Source organism: Littorina saxatilis, linkage group LG1 (genome assembly GCF_037325665.1).
Source record: "Littorina saxatilis isolate snail1 linkage group LG1, US_GU_Lsax_2.0, whole genome shotgun sequence".
Classification (NCBI taxonomy): domain Eukaryota; kingdom Metazoa; phylum Mollusca; class Gastropoda; order Littorinimorpha; family Littorinidae; genus Littorina; species Littorina saxatilis.
This window is the reverse complement of record NC_090245.1, coordinates 3,343,505-3,366,012: the sequence shown is the minus strand read 5'-3', so window position 1 is coordinate 3,366,012 and position 22,508 is coordinate 3,343,505. Positions and strand designations below refer to the sequence as shown.

Here is a 22,508-nt window from a genome sequence, read left to right as displayed (position 1 = left end):
CGGGAAGAAGTAGAGCCAAATACCCGGCTTTGCCGGGTGTACGCCGGCTTAGCCGGACCGTACGAAGGAAGGGAGATAAACGTGCAAAACACTGGAGAAGATAAGGAAGAGTAATACCCGGCTTTTACGGGACAGTGACCTTCTAAAAATAGTAACAGGGATATGGATTGAGCGTTGTCGACAGTGACCTTCTAAAAATAGTAACGGGAATATGGATTGACACCACACGAAGGAAGGGAGATAAACGCAAAACACTGGAGAAGATAAGGAAGAGTTACTGGGAATGGATCTGGGAAGATGAACAAAAAAACCAAAATCGGTTCAGCGCTGCGCACTGAGAGCACGTGTTGAAAATTATCATCGACCAGGTTGTGTCTGGGGTATACCTGAATATGGCCACCAAATTTGAAACAGATCCATCGAGAAATTTGTTTGTGCATCGCGAACACACACACACACAGACAGACAGACAGACAGACGTCGTATATAATATATTTATATCATAACTTTATGAAAGAATCAATTGCAATCATACTAAAAAGTTGATTTTCATTATTCTTTTTCATGAACTGATTCTCATATCTATACCAAAACACATGTATTGATCACGATTTCAGCTTTGCATATAAATATACATGTATATGCAAAAACATTCAAATAATATCAAATGAAACCTGTCTTAAAGTTTTCTAAAGCTGTAACATGTACAATAAACCTCACACCAGTAAATGCATCTGTCCCTTTCTTATCTTATATCTTGTTATTGGCACTCTGCTTCACTTCGGAATGATTCACACACACACGTAAACACTGTCGCACATGCAAACACTGTCACACACACTATCTCACAATCACACACAAACTCACTGTCACACACACACCCACAATCACACACACACTCATTCATTGTCACAAACACACTATCTCACACAATCACACACACACTCACTGTCACACACTATCTCACACACACACAATCACACACACACTATCTCACACACTCACACACACTCACTGTCACACACTATCTCACACACACACAATCACACACACACTATCTCACACACCCACAATCACACACACACACACCAGCAATGTCCTGATATGGGCCACAGGAACCCATGAGAAGGTTTAACTTCACTCTGCTGATTCACAAGCACACACACATTCACACACAGAGTATAAAAATCACAGACGCATCCTGAGAAACAGACTAGTGGTGGTAAACTCAGTCCTGGGAAGCGAACCCCCCGGCGGTCAGGTTTGACCTGAGGTCATGCAGGAGGTTAAGGGCGCTGGTCAGGAAAGGTCGCACTGTGTTGATCTCCATCAGGGTCAGATGATTCAGCTAGAAAGACAGAAACAAAACTAACAAGTCTCACACACATGATACTGATCACATGTTCATCCGTAGAAGCTCACATAAATCAACAAAACATAACTTCCCGCATATTTAGTAATTAAAACATTTACAACTTATAACATGTATACACAGGAAAGAACACACAAGAATTGACATTGACCAAAAGGCGATTTTCAGAAATAACTCCGTCGGGTTTGTATGGGTTGTGAAAGAGTGAATGCCCTTGACCTTGCTCCTGTCCGCATGTTTCAGACACACCCCTCGCTAGTGATTGGCAGCTCCAATGTTTGTCCAAGTAGAATTAAAAAGCAAGGGCATTCAAGCTTTCACAACACATAAACCTGACAGTGTTATTTTTGGAATTTGTCTACTGGTCAAGAGGTTTGCCAAACAGGGTTTCATGCTTCTGTTACTGTTAGGGGTGTCTAAAACACTGACACCACTACAGGAAAGAGAATTGTTGAACTCTGTTGAATTGCCAAGCTAGTAATAAAACATGTGTACCTTTGCATGCGTTGCATCACTCTTGACGAAGATGTCTATACTGCTCCTCAGCTTGGCCATGCGGACGTCCCAGATATCTTTGATCAATGTCTTCACCTCGTCTGCTCTTGGGATGTCATCTGTGGCACTGAATAGCAAAATTCATCAGTTAGTCAACCGCTATAAGTATATATAAATATATATATATATATATAAATATATATATATATATATATATAAGAGACTTTGAAGAGGCTCGCTGTGAGAGACTTGTCGCTGCGCAAAAGCAACGCCATAGCGCTAAACCTGCAGTGACCACAACAGACCTCCAGTGCCCCCACCGTTCCAGACTCTGCGCCTCCAGACTAGGATTGCCGAGCCACCTCCGTGTACATAGATGGGATGCAAAACGAAAAAGTCTTCTTCGGACTTGAAGGACAACCACCATAAGTATAACATTACAAGCTCACTCTGTATACTTATAGATGAACAGGGGTATTGCTGCAATTTTTCATGAATCAGACAAATGGCCTGACCTCATCAAATCAATTAGGACATTTCATTTTGATTGATCGATTTCAGTAAGACATTGAACGTGACCGACACTGTAGTCATACACATCATCGTCTGCTTGCAAATGTTTTCTCTCTCTCTTCTTTTCTTTGTCTACTTTCCTTCATATGGGTTGCATGTACCTCATAATTAGTTTGTTCTATCAGCTAATTTAAAAAAAAAAACCACACCTACTAACTAGGCAAGGAACTGAGAAAAAAGTGATTTGGGAGTACTTGGCAACTCAACATTATCAGAAATTGAGAATACGTTTGGTTATTTTCATTTTTAGCGTCTCTCTCTCTCTCTCTCTTGAACATACATGTACTTTTTTGTTTTTTCATACTTTTTATTTACATGTATTTGGATGAAAGAGTTAGTTTGTTTGATTTTCATTTGAGACAATAAAAAAATCCCTAGGCTGATAGAAAGACGGGTTAGACAGATGACAGGAAGTTACAGTTACCTCCCTTGATGGGAGGAAAAAAGTTTATTTTACTAATGAACTCATGAGCCAAATTAAAAAATGAAAGTTAACTGACACGGACAGCTTGAAATCAACAACAAGAAACATTTTTTCTGATTGTCAAAAGGGCCGGTCCATTATACCAGCAGTCATGTGGGCAACCCTAATTTCCTTTCATCTAAGACTAAGAGATAAATTTGAGTTGTAACGCAAAGCAAACCATACCATTGCAGCAAGAGTTGTGAAACTTCCAGGTAATGTCTGCTTGGCATGGGTGTGAAGAATTTGGAGTCCACCTCCTCTTGTTTTTTATCACTAAGTTTTTCTGGCAAAGGAAAAAAAGAACATTGTAATGTATACATCATGTGAACAGAAACAAAGAATTAAACAAAATGAAAATGTCTTGTCTGTCTACATCATTTCATCCAGTGGACGGTGTTGTCCTGTACTTAGCCTCAACATGAAATCGAGACCCATGCCCACTGAAACAAAACTTGTACGTAAAACATTTCTTCCCTCTGAACAATTCGAAAAAACGCTATCACATCATATGCTAAATCTGCTGCATGCACACAACAGGGTCCCCACTGGTTTTTAGAAACAAAATTCCATGACTTTTCCATGAGCCTCAATAACATTTTCCATGACTAGATCCACAGGTCGCCATTTCCGAACACGCAAACTTTTTACGTCTTGTCACTGCCAGTTTTGACACTGGCTTGCTTTGCACTGAATTTGAGTCAGTTTCTACGCAGTGTCTCTTCGACAAGCAAGTCAAGCATTTGCTACGCAGTCAGATAATCGGTAATGTTTGCTGGTCCTGTCATTTCACTAAACGGGACCAGCCACTGTTTGTATCCATCTGCACTTTCGTAAATTCCGTTTCGTAACCGTCACTGTGACTTGACGAACTGTCATTTTTTTCACCGCGATACACAGTTCATTGCGAAGATCTTCCTTGGTAATTCGTTCCAATTCCGCATACTTTTTGTTGTCAAGAAACAACTCGAAAGAAAGTTTCAAACTCATCATCCTCACTTGTCGAAGCGCTAAAGTACTTTATCGATGCAAAAACAAAAGCAGAAAACTTCGACGAAACCGACTCAAATGCAGCGCGGACGACACGACGAGATAACGGAAGGAAGTGAGCCTCGCTTTGGCTCAAGTGCCGTTAAAAATACCGTTATTCTCGTATGCAAATACGAACGAGAAGTTGGTCATACGAACAAGCCTTGTGCTGGCGACGCAAATAGCCGCTGGCGTGCTAAAGGTTAATTTTTTTTCTTTCTTTCTTATTTTTTTAAAATTCCATGACTTTCCATGACTTGAATTGAAATTCCATGACTTTCCAGGCCTGGAAAATTAAAAATCAAATTCCATGACTTTCCAGGTTTTCCATGACCTGTACGAACCCTGACACAAAGACCTGTAGATGCTTCTCAATCTCAAGGACCCCCAATACTGTACAAACTGGAAGGCTAAGTCATCACATTAATCATGATAAAAATGCTGGCTAATTCAATACAGCCATGTAGAGAGTTTTACAAAGAACTGACCAACATCCATCCACTCAGGGGCAACAATCCTGCATTTCTGTCGCTGCTTGAGACTGCAGGCCATCCACAGAGGTACAGATGTTGGCAGGCCGGGGTTGAATGGACCCAGATCACCCTGGAAGTGACAAAGGTATATATTATATATAATAATATAGGTTAGAATATGCACACACACACACAAGAACTAGTGCCTGTCAATCACTCAATAAGTCAATGCATCATTAAGAGTAAGACGAAATAGATACTGAAGCCAGTGAAGGTTTACATTCTCTTCCATTCAACTGGCCTGTATTCATGCTCGAGTTCAAGATTCAAGTTCAAGAGATAGACTGTACCAGCACTGTTGCTGTTAGAACATAGAACTTAGACAAACTTCATTATCTCTGTTAGTCTTACAGTTGTTACACTTTCCTCCGTATGTGACCAGTCAAACTCAAAGCTACCTTAGCTCAATAGCTGGCTCCTGACACTAACAGTGACATTGAAATACCATGGCATTGGCAATACGGCAGAAAATCTTGACTTACACCAATCATATAAATCTGTTCCAAGGCGAAATTTGGAACGATGCTAATGTTTTCCTTCTCCGCAAGAAACTCGACTTCGGCAGGATCCATCGAACGCTTCTATCGTTTGTTTTCGTTCCAAAATAATTTCCAGTCTTGTATCTCGCGGGAATCGTCGAGTAAGGTGAAGGTCGTGGGCTCGGTTGTTTGTGGTTTCCCCCCACTGAAGAGTTGTGGACTTTTATTCCGAAGATGGCTGCCTCCTTTCTGAGAGAGGCCGGGTTTCTTGGGCCTTATGTGGTGAGATGCGTGTCTTCCCAGGTATGTAATTTTGTGCTTTTTGTGAAAATGTATGAGTTCAATTCAAGCAATAGGACATTATTCTCTCTTTGGCATAGTGTAGCGAGGCACACCCATGTACTTATATACTGCTGCGAAACCAGAACAGTTGCTCTTGATTCGTACTTGAGACTTCCTGCGGCTCTCTATCATAGTTCAAATGTTAGATTAGAAGAAAGTGTGTGTTTTTGTAGAGTTAGTTTTATCTTTGAGTCTCACAATTAACAGCGCAGGCGGTACTATTTTGAATGTCGTTTTGCTCCCAGCAGACAACTAGGCTACACGCATAAGTCGATAAGATCTGCCAGGAGTTCTGGGACCTTACGAGGTCAAGTTCTTTCATACGTTAGTAGAGCTGATTGTTTGTTTTTTAAAAGATGTGTCACACTCACTGGCATTCGCTTTTGTTGCTGACTGTAATAAATACAGTGTGGATGTGGGATGTTTTTATATTTTCCTATGAATATTGAGAATATGTTAGTAATTTTGTTTCAGCGTTTACAAGCATAGTCTTACCAGTGTGTTTGTGTGTGTGCGTATGTGTGTGTGTGCGTGCGTGCATGTGCATGCATCCATGCACATGTGTTTGTGTGTTCTGCTTTATTGTCAGTTTTATTATTTATTAGTAAGTATCTCAACTTTAGTTAATAAAACGTCTTCTTGAAATCATTCTCAGGCAATACTTGGCAGCACCAGACGATGTTTGTGTCGCCTGAAGTTGCTGCATCACCGCCAGACTGTCTTTCAAGTTGTTCGAACAGCTGCCTCTACAGCCATCAAGGCTGACGCAGCGCCAACCACAGGTGGCTCAGAAGTGAGCACAAAAGTACAAACAGAGGTGCTAGAGGCAGAATCTACAGATAATCTGTACAGGTAATATGGCCTTTCACGCTTTTTTGGAAGAGAGAACGTTACATATGTTTTCAATTTTGCATTTATAAACTATTTAGTTTTTTTAGACTCAGGCATGGGAATTGTCCGCGATTTTTGCGGATTTCCTCGAAAAGGAAATTACGTTTCAGCGAAAGTAAAAAATTGTCCGCGGCAAAAAAAAGGTAAATTAGATTATATATGTATACTATTGTCTCTCTATGCATTAACACGATAACTATCAAAATATCGGTCTAAAATGCTAACATTCGTTTTCCTTCCGGGGGGCTTTGTCCCCCTGGTGCCCCCAACGGGGCTCTGCCCCTGGGCCCAGGCGGCCCCTGGACCTCGGCCTATTTTCAGAGTTTTTTCTATTTTGGAATTCCCATGCCTGAGACTGCGTAAGGTACATGTCCTTTTTAGCTGAATTGTATTTTTTCAACCAATAATTTAGTGTCCTGAAGATCTGCTTAATGCGTGCGTGTGTGTGTTTGTGTGTCTCTATATATATATGTATGTCTGTGTATAATGTCATAGGTTCTTAGGTTTTGCTTCCTCTTGGTGTTTTCTGAAAATCTTTTGCTTTTTGTATTTGATATTATGATAGTTGCGTTTATATTCTGTCTTAACTGATACAGAGAGCGGTACATCCCTATCACTCGACGCTCCATTATTCGCTTTCTTGTGGAGGAGGAGAACTTTTTGAACGAACAGGAGAAGAAACATTTTGAGGACTTTGCTCTGACGTTAGACAGTGCCATCGTCAACAAGTATCATGGCATTCTGCAGGATCTGAAGGTCAGTTGGGTCAGGAAATGAAGGTCAGTTGATCTGAAGGTCAGTGAGGACGCGAGAAGGGCTGTCGCAAAGAGAGAGTGAAAAAGAGAATGTTTGTATTCCTCTGTGAGTGTGCACGTGCGTGAGGTGTAAATGTGCGACAGGTTGTGCGCTTTGAGTGCAGTGAGCCAATTTAATGTTAGATTCATTCATTTCCTTGGAACTTTCAGCTCAAAACATCCCATTGCTTATGCCTAAAAACAAAATAGGTGTGGTTACGGTAACCCGACCTACCCTATTTTTAGGGGCCGAACCTATAACTTTTTATTACATTTGTCAAAAAAAAAAAAAAAAAAAAAAAAAAAACCCGAGTGCAAAAAACGCAATGAAAGCGAAAGCGCCCGTGTCGCACACTTATTTCCCTGTCAAGTAGGTTTAATTTGTACACATTAGAAAAAAAAGTAAAAAAAAAAAAAGTGATTGCCTACCTACCTACCCTATTTTTTTGGCTATGTTACCGTAACCACACCTATTTTTTTGGGGGCCTTACATTGATTGAAGAGAGCCGTCTGGATGGTAGATACAGTGGAACCTCCCATTAAGACCCCTCCTGAAAACGACCCCCTCCATTTGCCGACCGGCTTTCTGGGCACGCATGCCTTTTACACTGTAACTAACCTCCAAAAAGCGACGCCCTCCTTTTTCAGACGACCGACACAGGGTGAATATAGACTTTCACGTTAGAACCAGTGAGTGTCAAAGTATGTAATGATCCATATCACGTGCCCAACTTTTTTCATGAGCTAAAACTCCCATGTTCACTCATGTTTTTGCACAAGTGGATATTTATGTGTATGACCATTTTTACCCCACCATTCAAGCAGCCATACGCCAATTTTGGGAGAAACATGCTGTGTATTTTTGTGTTTCTATAACTCACCAAACTCTGACATGGATTACAGGATCTTTTACGTGACACTTGGTCTTGTGCTTGCGTGTACACACAAAGGCATTAGCAGGTCTGCGCATAAGTTGACCTGGGGGATCGGAAAAATCTCCACCCTTAACCCACCAGGCGGTCGGGGCCGGGATTTGAACTTATGTCTTATCCACTGGGCCACTGCGCCCATCACACAACAATGTTATACGTTATTTGCGTGTTTGACCAAAATATGACATTTTAGTTTTTACACAGATCGAGACAGTCATTGTTCTCCGAGACCGCGCTAGCGGTCGAGGTGAACAATGACTGTCGAGATCTGTGTAAAATGTCATATTTTGGTCAAAAACGCAAATAACATTTATGTATCGATCGAATTCCTTTCAGGTACTATGACTTTGTTGTTGTTTTGACGATTGAACGAGCCCACACACACTCCTGTGCACACACACATGCAATCAAACACATAAGCTTCATATTTGGGCGTTTCAGGTTGACCGAAACTTCAAAGGAACTACAAAACACACGTCATGTACTGACTTTGTTGTTGTTTTGACATTGAACAGCACACACACATGCAATCAAACACGCATGACGTGTGTTTTGAAGTTCCTTTAAAGTTTCGGTCAACCTGAAACACCAAATTATAAAGTTTTGTAGGCCTCTGACGTCACATGGCTCAAAGAAGGGAAATCCAATGTCCAATCGATACATAAAATCTTATCCACATCTTATCTTATCTTATCTGTATCCTTATGTTTTATTGGTTTGCTGATGATGATGCTGTGTTTTTCACAGAGCCTTTTCGATCCCATCAATCCGGACAAAGACACCATTCAGTCACGCAAGTATTCACGGCGAGAAAGATTGGATAATGAATTCTGGCTGCTACAACGAGTAGAGGATATCATGGAGAAGGCCAACTTTTACGAGCTGGAGAAATCCAGAGTTCTCAAGTTATTGGCTGAGCACGAGTCAAAAGGTGTTCGGGTATGTTTGCAACCTTTTTTTAATTTGATACAAAGCGTGTGACTGTGTGCGCTTTCATTTTTGTCTCTTCAATGGAAGATTTTAGGAATGTGCTACAGATTTCAACCCACTCACTATTTTTTTCTTTCTTTCTTTTCTTATTTTTAAAATTAATTGGTTCTTTGCCGTGTTCTTTCCCGTAACCTTTTTGCAGGATGGAGGATTGTTTGTACTAACAAGTGTTTGATGTTTCTTGTAGGAAAGGGGACAACAATGATTTTAATATCTATATATAGAAACAAAAACTCAAGAAAAAAATCGTTCCTTTACCTCCTCTTTTCAGGTCAAGGTTTGTTCAGCTTTTACAGGTATTCTCAGACTTGGGAACCCATATCATTTTACCGTATTTTGTACCATATTTAGTTACAAAAAAAATACAGTGTATGACAATCAACATTCCTCGACTACTTTTCTTCACAAGTACATCCCAAAGCCAATCCAGTATTGCTTAGTCCCACTTTAGTGATAAACATGTTACCAGCGCCAGTTTGAATCTCATGACGAGAAGAGAGCAGATGATCTGTCAGCGCGAACATCATCTAGAAAGTACATGTAGTATTTGTTTAATTGTGTTGTTGAAGGTGCAATGAACGCTTGTGCAGCATGCTTGAATGTTCAAAGGCTGTGTGGAGTACACTGAAAATAGACATTTTTTTGAGCATGTGTGACTCCAAGTACAACATTGGGGTTCCCAGGTCTGTTTTGAAAATGTAGTCACCAGACAAGGCTGCCTGTGCAAAGAGAAAACTAAGGCTATATTTTTTGCAGAGAACCTTTATTTATATATTTCTTACCCTGATGGGTTTTGGAAATGTTAGGTGTGTATGTCAAAGACAGTCATGTTTGGTAACTGCATCTCATAGTTTATCGCTTTGGCTCTTGATTGGTTGTTCTTTCTTTTGGTTTGTAGTAGATCCCACCCCACCTGACCCTTTTTGCTCAAAGAATTGCAACAAGTTGTTAGACATTCAGAGCTCCAGTTTGAGAGTGAATGTAGGTTATGCATGTTGGCATGCAGAGTTAGCGTTCAGTGTGTAACTTTGTTTACATCTTTTCAGTATTATTTCATCGTTTTGCCACAACCCACCACAGCCAACAGTGGTTTTTTTCCTTCAGTTTGCTTGGTTAGAGGAAATATTGTTTACACTTGCATTTGACATTGTTTTGTTAAAGTTTTGTTAATTTATATTGGTGCCACTTGTAGGTGTGAATTGTTAGAGTAGCTACAATAGATCGGTGTGTGTGTGTGTGTGTGTGTGTGTGGGTGGGTGCGTGCGTGCGTGTGTGTGTGTGAAAATCACATTATTTTTGGGTTCACTCAATGTTTTCTTGATGGATAACAAATTAATTGCATACCATTGTCTTCTCCCCAGTGAACTGTTAACATGCATTCCCAAGGCTACCAATTTCTCATAGTTGTTTTACACCTGTGTGTTTTGAATTCCTAATTTCTCCATGGTGACCAGTTACAGCTAGGGTCTTACAAACTACAGCTGACACAAACATTGTTATTAGCAGTTTCCTTTTATCAGGGGTTGCTGTTTATCAGGCCTCAGGGGTTGCTGTTTATCAGGCCTCAGGGGTTGCTGTTTATCAGGCCTCAGGGGTTGCTGTTTATCAGGCCTCAGGGGTTGCTGTTTATCAGGCCTCAGGGGTTGCTGTTTATCAGGCCTCAGGGGTTGCTGTTTATCAGGCCTCAGGGGCTGCTGTTTATCAGGCCTCAGGGGTTGCTGTTTATCAGGCCTCAGGGGTTGCTGTTTATCAGGCCTCAGGGGTTGCTGTTTATCAGGCCTCAGGGGCTGCTGTTTATCAGGCCTCAGGGTTGCTGTTTATCAGGCCTCAGGGGTTGCTGTTTATCTTTGGTGTTTCACAGTTCTACCTGCGATATGGTTTCAATAATTGTATTCAATAATTTTAGATAACAATATTGCATACATGTAATTGAATAAATATAGCACAATTATCAAGCTTTTCTCGTAAACATGCTCTTAAAACAGTGTAAGATGAGATTTGGCTGACAATTACAATGTACAAAGTTTGAAACAATTTCAAGAGATGAGTACCTGTACCTGTACCTGTACCTGCGATATGAGGACCCTCTGGTGAGAGAACACCTCAAACATGAAAGGACAGATTTAGTTGTCCCTTTGTCTATTGCATGGACCAAACTATGCCTATCATGACTGGCCACCTGTGATCTCAGGACAGTGTTTGGCTGGTCACAAGGGTGTCCTTTCATCACAGGTAGCACTGTATGACAAGAAGAGGACATTTAGGATTACAAATAGGAAGACCAAGCATGTGTATAAACAGTTTGCACTCAAATGTGAATAAGACAGGAGAGAGACCTAAAATGTGAACCTTTTATCATTCCCACAGGTGAGTGTCAATCTGGACCGCTACGACATTTTACGTTTTTGGGTCCTGGGGCGGGAACAGCCGCCGCCAGAGGTGGGCTTTTTGGAGCGGATGTTCAACTTGGTTCGGCGCAAGCCCGCCCTCCCGACCGTGGAGTACTACAAGCGGGTGGTGGTGGCCATTCGCCTCAAGAAAGACTCCAAACTGTTGCTGAAGTCGTTCAAGGAGATCCCGGTCGACAGACTGGAGATGCTGCTTCCCGACGGCACGATGCGGATGAACAAGATGGACAAGGGCGTCCTCTCCGCCTCCATCGTCATCGCCACCACCGGCCTGCTGGCCAAAGCCGTCACCGTCATGGCCCAGATGAACCTGGACTGGATGTTGCTGGTCACCGTGGTGACAGGGGGTATCGGGGTGCAGGCATGGACGTCGTACAAGAACCGGCGCAACGCCTACCTGGTGGAGGTGTCACGCACACTGTACTTCAAGAACCTGGCCAACAACGGGGGGCTGCTGGCCGCCATGGTGGACCGCGCTGAGGACGAGAGCTTCAAGGAGGCGCTGCTTGTCTACACCTTCCTCCTCACACAGCGATCCCCCGCCGCTAAGGTCAAGGCCAGCAAGCAGCAGATACCTGCTGAACTAGGTGGGTGTTGTAATGCAGAGCCAGAGTACAGTGAAAGCCCTCATTGTACACCCACCCAGTGAAAGCCCTTATCGTACACCCACCCAATTTAAGACCTTTCTTTTAACACTTCCTACCCCACCCATGTTGACCAAGTTTTTATTTAGCCGAGACCAGCTGTGTTGCAGCAGGTCACTCAGAATTGTGGTAACTGTGTAGTAACTGTGTATCAACACGCTGGAACGCAGGCGTTAGATCGACGTTACAGGAAGCGACTGAAGCTTACAGTCTGAGCGGATATATCCATACCTGGTCAGATAGAGCCATATGAGTGGGTACGGATATATCTGACCTGGGAGACAATGAGTTAAGACCGTGTTTTGTCAGATATTGTGTTGATAACCTGTGTAAATGTATCCCCATTTTAAGACTCCCTCCTTCTAAAGACCTGATTTTCTCACATTGTTTTAGGTCTTTTTTTTTTTTTTTTTTTTTTTTTTTCAAAATTACTTTTATTCTATTCTTCATCATGTTCTGATTCCAAAAACATATAAATAAGTTGGGTTTTTTTTTGTTTTTTTTTACATTTTATTTCCTTTATATATGTTACAGGCAATCCGTGAAGTTAGGAAATTCGCGTATTTCCTGATTCATTTAGGAAATACATGTTTTTCCTAAACAGCTTAGGAAATACATGAATTTCCTAAAAGAGTTGGGAAATTCACGTATTTCCTAAAATAAAACGCCAACAATTACATGGATTTCCTAATCTATAAATACACCCAAACGATGCACGAAAATTGTAAAGAAATGAGAAATAGTCCCTTTCATTTTGCTACATTTATTCAATTATAATTTAACTAGTGGTACCCGTGCTGCGCATGCGATGTCATTTTGTTGGTTATGTGCTTGTGAAAATGTTGTTTGCACCCCTCCCCCCCCCCCCCCCCGCACATTATCCCGCATATAATGAATTATATTCTCTTGGTGAAAAATAAAATGTTAACCCTTACACCGGTGCAATTCTGTAACACATGTTACATAGCCACTGGTGAATTAACAGAGAGAAAAATAACAAAAAACAGTCATATAGGTTTTCGCATCAATGGGAGGTAATCGGAACTGACCAAAAAGACTGCGCGACCGCACGCGACTATACAAACAAACAAAATAAAATACAGCAGGTATGGCGTTTGCATGAATCCATGATTACGTCTACATGAACAACAGTGATAAAAGTGCGCATCTCTTCCCAGCCGTGCAGCGCTTTGAAAGTTGGAAGCATTAAAATTTAAACGGGTAAAAAGCCATCGTGAAGATACGAAAAAAAGTATGACGTGTAAAATACTTAATGATTCAAACGCATAGTATAACATATGTAACTGACAACAGAAAATATATACATGGTTCACACACACAATCGAGTGCACACATCCATGCTTATTTAAAGTCATGTACACACACACACACACATACATACATACATGGCATCAAGCAACACACAATTAAATGACACATATGGAATATGGAAAACGTATAATGGACATGAACATGGCAAGTAATTTACACCGTTACCTACTATAAAATTGATGATATATATATACCACTCACTTGCTATTCGCCTAAAAGCTTGCAGTGTGCTGTGACACATATAAGAAACCAGAAGAAAAAAGGACTTTACTTTGGCGAAAAGAGCATATGCTGCTTATTTTTGTACATAACTGCTATAACTGTATTTTTTCCGAACACTTACATGTAAAAAACATAGAGATATATCTTACCATTTCACTAAGACAGCCAAAATAACGGTCAAATTAAGGGGAGATCATGATGACGTACATGTCTATGGTTGCAGCGGGGGAAAATATTTAGTCGCTGGAACCTATAAGGTTATACGGCGACTTATCAGGTGATAATGTTTCGAACTTATCTTTTAAAAATTAAGTAAACAAATCTATGGAATATTTTGGAGTTCCATTAACAGATAAACAGATCTATCTATCTTCTTATATAGGTTTTCGCATCAATGGGAGGTAATCGGAACTGACCAAAAAGACTGCGCGACCGCACGCGACTATACAAACAAACAAAATAAAATACAGCAGGTATGACGTTTGCATGAATCCATGATTACGTCTACATGAACAACAGTGATAAAAGTGCGCATCTCTTCCCAGCCGTGCAGCGCTTTGAAAGTTGGAAGCATTAAAATTTAAACGGGTAAAAAGCCATCGTGAAGATACGAAAAAAAGTATGACGTCTAAAATACTTAATGATTCAAACGCATAGTATAACATATCTAATTGACAACATTGACAACAGAAAATATATACATGGTTCACACACACAATCGAGTGCACACATCCATCCATGCTTATTTAAAGTCATGTACACACACACACACATACATACATACATGGCATCAAGCAACACACAATTAAATGACACATATGGAATATGGAAAACGTATAATGGACATGAACATGGCAAGTAATTTACACCGTTACCTACTATAAAATTGATGATATATATATACCACTCACTTGCTATTCGCCTAAAAGCTTGCGGTGTGCTGTGACACATATAAGAAACCAGAAGAAAAAAGGACTTTACTTTGGCGAAAAGAGCATATGCTGCTTATTTTTGTACATAACTGCTATAACTGTATTTTTTCCGAACACTTACATGTAAAAAACATAGAGATATATCTTACCATTTCACTAAGACAGCCAAAATAACGGTCAAATTAAGGGGAGATCATGATGACGTACATGTCTATGGTTGCACCGGGGAAAAATCGCTGGAACCTATAAGGTATAACACATGTTACATAGCCACTGGTGAATTAACAGAGAGAAAAATAACAAAAAACAGTCATATAGGTTTTCGCATCAATGGGAGGTAATCGGAACTGACCAAAAAGACTGCGCGACCGCACGCGACTATACAAACAAACAAAATAAAATACAGCAGGTATGACGTTTGCATGAATCCATGATTACGTCTACATGAACAACAGTGATAAAAGTGCGCATCTCTTCCCAGCCGTGCAGCGCTTTGAAAGTTGGAAGCATTAAAATTTAAACGGGTAAAAAGCCATCGTGAAGATACGAAAAAAAGTATGACGTCTAAAATACTTAATGATTCATTACGCATAGTATAACATATCTAATTGACAACAGAAAATATATACATGGTCCACACACACAATCGAGTGCACACATCCATCCATGCTTATTTAAAGTCATGTACACACACACACACACATACATACATGGCATCAAGCAACACACAATTAAATGACACATATGGAATATTGAAAACGTATAACGGACATGAACATGGTAAGTATTTTACACCGTTATCTACTATAAAATTGATGATATATATATACCACTCACTTGCTATTCGCCTAAAAGCTTGCGGTGTGCTGTGACACATATAAGAAACCAGAAGAAACAAGAGGCGAAGCCTTCAAGGCTCACGTAAGAAATCGACAAACAGTAACACAAACTCAATCACTCCGTCACACACACACACACACACACACACACACACACACACACACACACACACACACAGAAAGAGCATAGGTGAAACTGTGCAAGAAAGCGAGACACTAGATCTAGATCTGTCTGTCTGCATGTAGCCTACTTACAAGGACACGACTGCCAACTAGTCTCGGCGCGCTCAAAATAATAATGACCGAGACTGTCAGTACTTCCTTCGCGTGACGTCTAACCCTCTTACGTCATAATGTGACGTCAATGTAATGTGACGTCTTCAAATGTTAGAGTTTCTACCACAGACATACACACGCACAGACGCACGCACGCACGCACGCACGCACAGACAGACAAAGTTACGATCGCATAGGCTACACTTACGTGAGCCAAAAAGGACTTTACTTTGGCGAAAAGAGCATATGCTGCTTATTTTTGTACATAGCTGCTATAACTGTATTTTTTCCGAACACTTACATGTAAAAAACATAGAGATATATCTTACCATTTCACTAAGACAGCCAAAATAACGGTCAAATTAAGGGGAGATCATGATGACGTACATGTCTATGGTTGAACCGGGGGAAAATATTTAGTCGCTGGAACCTATAAGGTTATACGGCGACTTATCAGGTGATAATGTTTCGAACTGTTTAGTAAACAAATCTATGGAATATTTTGGAGTTCCATTAACAGATAAACAGATCTATCTATCTTCTTATTATTTTAGGTTCGTCTGGGGTAGAGAAATAAAACACACAGCTAGGTTCGTCTGAGGTGCGGTCGCGTGTTTAGTCGAACCGAAAGTTGAAGAAGAACCAATCACAGATCTCTTTCGCCGCGATGTCAAAGTTCAGGTCAAAGTTCACTGTTGTCTGCTCAAATTTGCGAGACAAACCTCTTCAAACTTTGTTCGTGGACAAAATTGGAAGTCGGGACCTAGCGGAATCGATTTCCTGGGTCACGTTGGCATAGCAACCGAAGGAGAAGGCACAAATCCGCGCGGTTTGGTCACAGGAATCGAAAAACCACCGAAAATCCTACCAGTATTATATAGTAGATAAAACGGGGAAACAGTTTAAAAAATGCACTTATTAACAAAATTGTACTACTCTCGATCATATGAACATATTGGACTAAAACAATTAGCATAACCAAAGTAAACTTTTTTGCACATAAACACCTCATGTCCCTAATAGGCTCTAGTTCCTGTGGGACAAACAGTTTAAGAATCATCATCATCAAGTAAACTTGTGCCATCTTTCTTCAGGCACAATAAAATCTGCTTAAATCAGGATTAGTTTATACACGCGAGACTTCCATGGCACGGTGAAACAGTTTAAACAAATGCAGTACAAAAGTAAAATCAGCATTTGTTTTTACACTCGAGACTTCCATGGCACAGTTTAAAAAATGCACTTATTCACAAAAATTTTACTACTCTCGATCATATGAACATATTGGACTAAAACAATTAGCATAATCAAAGTAAACTTTTTAGCACATAAACACCTCATGTCCCTAATAGGCTCTAGTTCCTGTGTGAAACAAATTTTAAGAATCATCATCATCAAGTAAACTTGCGCCATCTTGTTTCAGTCACAATAAAATCTGCTTGAATCAGCATTTGTTTTTACACGCAAGACTTCCATGGCACGGAGAAACAGTTTTAAAAAAATGCATTTATTCAAAAAATTATACTACTCTCGATCAATATGAACATATTGGGATTAAAAAACGAGCATAATAAAAGTAAACACAACACATTTCACTAACTTGTGAACACTTGTTCAACTTCCTGGCAGATTGACAAAAAATTCATAGTCCGTGTACAAATCGTCTCTTATTTTCAGGAAATTCGTGAATAGTTCACAGTTCGTACATAATAAAAGTCTCACGTGTCGGGGAAAAAAAGTATTTCACACAAGTATTCGGCGCCCTTCGTTTGGGTGTATTTATAGATCAGGAAATCCATGTAACTGTTGGCGTTTTATTTTAGGAAATACGTGAATTTCCTAAATATTTTAGGAAATTCATGTATTTCCTGAGTTGTTTAGGAATTACATGAATTTCCTAAATGAATCAGGAAATACGCGAATTTCCTAACTTCACGGATTGCCTGTAACATATATACACATAAACACAGTGTTTTAGGTCTTAAAAGCGGGGTTCCAGTGTAGTCCTGGAGCCAGGTTCATGGACTCTCGGTGGTCACACTGTAAACGTACAACTCCCCACGCGAAGAGGCAAAGTCGTCCGACAGACATCTTTTCATGAAACCCGATTATGTGGGATTACTGCATTTCACTCCAGACCTGTTTACCCATACGATTTTGCCGTATTTTGTACGCAAAGTTGCCAAGGATACGACCAATACGTTTGGAGAGGAAAAAAAACGACGATCGTAGAACAAATCAAGTTTGATCGTGATCACTAAATGGAAGAAGAAGAAATCGAAAGTAGGTTGCCAAACCTGTTCTCGCAATAGCCCAGTGGATAAAATCCAGCTTTGACGATTGGTCAATGTAATCACGTGAGACGTGATATGATGAGATTGTATCTGCTGCCATAATGTTTTTGGAGACCTAGCTGTTGCATATGTGGACACGTTCAGTCGGTTAACATGTTAACCAGTAAGGAATACCATTTTGCATTGGCACATACACCTCGGAAATGAAAATGCTATTGCTGCCCTTGAAGCAATAGCTCATGAACGTTTCTTGTGAGTTGCAAAATACGCTCAATATTTTGAAAAAAACACTGAATCTCAGTGAAAAGTACACCGAAGTCAAAGTGTGGATAAACAGGTCTGTCACTCGTTCAACTGCAGTTGACCGACTGTTTTTCTGGCCTATGAAACCGGCCCCAGTTAACCTGTGTTTATTTACGGTTAGTTTAGTTATGGAGTTGTATGTTTTTTTAAGGTTTGATATTTGGAATATATTAGCCATTTGCCCTTTCTGCCACAGCCCATTATTCAAACAGTTGGACAACCATACAAATTGTTACCCTTGTGTAAAGAAGTACAAAACAAAAAGCACAAACCTCTCACTTGACGTGTTGACTTTCTGACAGTGACTTACGCCTGACACAGCGTCAGTGTCGGCTGCTTTTGTTAGTTGTCTCCCCTCTGCTCTGTAGTTGTCTCCCCTCTGCTCTGTAGTTGTCTCCCCTCTGCTCTGTAGTTGTCTCCCCTCTGCTCTGTAGTTTGATTTTTCCTCTTCCATTTTCTGCAACTGGCTGCACACTATGTCTTCTCATATCTTTTCTCCAGGAGGCCTGACGGATGCTGCCGTGGAGATCAAGATACAGAATTGGATCACCCAAAAGACCGGCGTTCACATCGAGTTTGAATCATCGGAGGCAATCAGGCTTCTCAAGAAATTTGGCATCCTCAGCGAAACCAATGAAAAACTTCACGTTCTTCCGCTAGAGGCCTCCATTAACTGCCTTCCCATCACCCCTCAGTCGCTGATCGCACGCTCCATGGAAGCTGACCTTCCGGAAGGTTACGACAGAGACGAGTACTTGGAGACTGAGCATGAATACAAAGAAGAGGAGAAGAGAACCAAGCGATACGGCTGGTTTTGAGAGCCGCTCGTAGCCTTAGGTGTGCATGTGATGATCATAGACACTGCCACTTTAACTTGACTCTCTTCAATCCAAGGGCAGGAACTGATGATGAGGCGTTTGTGTGATACTGAAGAGTAACAGAACTTACTTACTATTTTGAGGCAACTGGAGAGGTATGATACCGTTCCATGATAAGGCTGTATGGTCTACTTTGTTGCGTCTCTTTCTTCATCTCTTTGTCTTCTTTAAAAACAAAAAGTTTACATGTAGTTTATTTTTGCCAAAAGATTTTGTGGGATGGGAACAGAGAAACATTTTATTTAACCAGAAAGATGAAATGTCTTTTCTCCTCTGTCATGATGATAATTATGATGCTGTGTGTTGATAGAGGAACAATTCTGTTTTTGTCCTCAATTTAGAATAAATGCGGAACGGGGGCTGTGTTTTTTTCTCGTTTTTTCTTCTTATAAACTCTTTTTTTGATTCCTTCTTTTTGATTTAATTGACATGTATACAAGTACTGACTGATCGCAGTTAGAATGTGGCAGGAAATAGTAGAAAAGTAAAATCTCAGTCAGTTTAAAAAGTATTGATAAGGTTAAGATTTATTTGCAACCTTGTTGTACATCAGTTTTGGCTTGAAAACATGCAGAAAAAAGGCGTTAAGAATAATACATGAAGAGAAGTTACACATTTATGCGTGCTACAAGGAAGAATGCAAATAAAGAAATATGACTGATCTCGGTGATGCCTTGCTAGTTGCGCTTTGGATTTAAAAGTAAAATAGCATGTAACTTGAAAAATCCTTCAGCTATGTTTAAGACAAGTGTGCTGCACTATGGCATAGACTCTGTGGAATATTCTATACGTGTTGAATTTTTTCACGTTGCATGTTGAATAAACTAAAGACTGCACATCTAAAAGTCAGAAAGATGATCTTTGAACATGAAAAGAGTGCTACATGCAGCATGAAAAAGACTGATCTCTTTCGAGAACCCCCTATTGGCACCCGTGTGCTTCTTCTGTTCTCTTTTCTGTTCACATTCTTGTATTTAAAAGGCATGAAACAGCGTACTTATGAACTGCATAACATGAAGAAATTCAAGCAGTTATCTGATGCCCTTGGCACTGAGACATTAATTATCATAGTGCATCTTCTTTGCACAGGATGACACTAATATACATGATCTGTTCATTACTTCAACTTTCTGAAAGGCTTTAGAAGCCATGTATATCTAGCACAGAAATTTGACAAAAAAACCTGTTGGATGTGATGTAATTAGTCGTTATAATAAAGCATGTACATAATCGATCATCACCACACGCATATTTGTACAGTACTGTGTACAGAAAAACTTTAGTGCAGTGTGACTAGAGTGTGAAATCTAGTACACGTACCTCACAAACACGCTGATTACCCATACTAGTTCCGCTTGATTGACTTTGCCTGCTTTTTGTGCTTGCATAGTAAGTTTATGAAAGTTAGCGTATTTGCCAGTGTGAATTATGTGTTTATGAAAGTTTTCGTATTTGCCAGTGTGAATTATGTGTGCTGGTTTTGTAGCTAAGCTGTATGGGTTGTGCCTGTTTTTCTGTGTTGGTAGCTTCTAGATTGTGACTATGAGTGAAGAAAAAGAATGTTTAGTGACATTATTCAAGTGGCTTTAAAGTTTAAGAATGAGTGCAATTAATGTGGACATGAATATGCAAAACTGAAAATGTAAGATATGATTTTTGTGTGTTAGTTGTGTAGGATACATATTTTTGGAAGAGGGTGAATGCAAGAAACACACTTACTCAGAATAATTTTCAGCTTATTATGTTGTACAGTTTCTTTCCATTGAATTAGAAGCATTAGTAAGGCAACCTTAAGGCTATAATTCCCATTTTTCTCTTTCAGTTGTTGTTAATTTATGGTTCTGTATCTCTTTCTGTATCTTTTCGTGTTCATTCTCAGTTTTGTCTCTTTCTAATTAGTGAGTTTAAAAAAATTTAATAAATTAATTTATGTTGTTTGGTTCAAAGGTGAATAACTTGGAGTCTCCTTGTGCTATTGTCTGCCATAGATCGCAAAGTTTACCATGACCTCAATATCAGTTGACACAAAAGACTTGTAGAATGCGTGAACAAAAATTTTTTTACCAGTGTGTGTGTTTTGAGTATAGAGTAGCTAGGGTCTTGTATTGTGTCAGCTAATGTTGTGAGTGTGTTTCCATGTAAAATGGAATCATCGTGTTTGTGATATTTATTTCCTATTACCTGTGACATGTCAGTGTTGATGTATGCATAAAGAGTCAGCGTATACCTTCTGGAGAACAACGACAGTATACATCTGTTTTTGTGGATTTGTGTGTGTGTGTTTGTGTGTGTGTGTGATGTGTGTGTTTTGTGTGTGTGTATGTTTTGTGTGTCGTGTGTGTGTGGTGTGTGTGTTTTGTTTGTGTGTGTTTTGTGTGTGTGTGTGCTGAATCTGGATTATGTTTGTATGGAGGATGTCGATAAACAGGAGTTTGTGTTTACATGTGGTAATGTTATCACCCCAGTACTTGAAACTGACGTGTTTTTCATGCTTGTTTGTAGAGAGACTGCACAGTTGTAAACATTGATGCATGGTCAGATAGACGCTTATTGAAAGTCAGAAGTAAAATTACTACCTGAGTGTGATGTTCGTTTGCTCGTAGGTATTTTATTATATTTTGAATGTGTGGTTTGAAATTTTGGTCTGCTTGAGATACTGCTCGCGTAAGATTTCAACCGATGCTCGATCATACTGGCTTTGTGACAAAAGCGTGCTAGCGTCTTCTTTAATGCATTACAGTGTCGAGAATTTGTCATCTGATACCGTGGCCGAACGGTTATCGCATTTGCCTGATACGTGATTGTGTCGAGTTCAAATCGCCATCTGGTCGTACTATTTTTTTTCAGTCTTTGTCATTTGTTTATTTTTGTTTATTTTCTTCATGTGCAAGAGAGTACGTTGTAATATTAAAATTGATTTTAAAAATTAATTTTAGGCAGGAATGAGTTTTTTTAAATCTTCGGTTAACATGATATATGATATTAGTTTATTGATAAAGTTTGTTAATTTAAACATGTAAACATTTGATTGAGAAAAGAAAAAGACCAACGAAGAAGGATGCTCCCCGCTTGAAAAAAAAACAAAAAACGTGAGAGAAGGCAAAAAAAATAACGATAGCAGCCACCTGCATGCAACTGAGGTTAAAAAAAATGTCTACTCGTGCTTTTATTTAATTCCGTTTGTTTGGGTTGTTGCTATTGACTTTGAAACTGACACGCCGGCGGAAACACCGGTAACGCGTGCGCAGAGAAGAGCAAGCATAGGGAATCTCCTATTCTAAAAATAACCAACACTGGTAGCTGCCGGCCTTTCGCAGGACTTGCATGAATACCGGGAGAAAATAAATAATTACTGGGCCGTAGAAATAAATACTGGGTGGTAGTTAAACGACAGTTTGACTTTGTAGGACACAATTTTGCAGCTTTTTCATAAAATTAATATGGGCCCAGCTAAAATGGGTGTGAGGTACTTTCTCTCCCACTCCCA

General features: G+C 40.0%; 2 protein-coding genes across 2 annotated transcripts; one reads left to right on the top strand and one right to left on the bottom strand.

Moving 5' to 3' along the window:
- Positions 1–489: 489 nt before the first annotated feature.
- On the bottom strand, positions 490–5,095 carry LOC138959468 (DNA replication complex GINS protein PSF2-like). Its single transcript, XM_070330981.1, has 5 exons — positions 4,948–5,095; positions 4,421–4,535; positions 3,090–3,189; positions 1,868–1,994; positions 490–1,348 (listed from the first exon to the last, which is right to left on the bottom strand). The coding sequence occupies exons 1-5, from the start codon at positions 5,035–5,037 to the stop codon at positions 1,229–1,231; spliced, it is 552 nt and encodes a 183-aa protein (XP_070187082.1). The 5' UTR covers positions 5,038–5,095; the 3' UTR covers positions 490–1,228.
- Positions 5,096–5,152: 57 nt separating this feature from the next.
- Positions 5,153–21,605, top strand: LOC138959463 (transmembrane protein 143-like). The gene is made up of 6 exons (XM_070330965.1): positions 5,153–5,247; positions 5,942–6,138; positions 6,774–6,933; positions 8,651–8,842; positions 11,261–11,888; positions 18,645–21,605. Exons 1-6 carry the CDS (start codon positions 5,179–5,181, stop codon positions 18,959–18,961), a joined length of 1,563 nt encoding a protein of 520 aa, XP_070187066.1. The 5' UTR covers positions 5,153–5,178; the 3' UTR covers positions 18,962–21,605.
- The last annotated feature ends 903 nt before the right edge of the window (positions 21,606–22,508 follow it).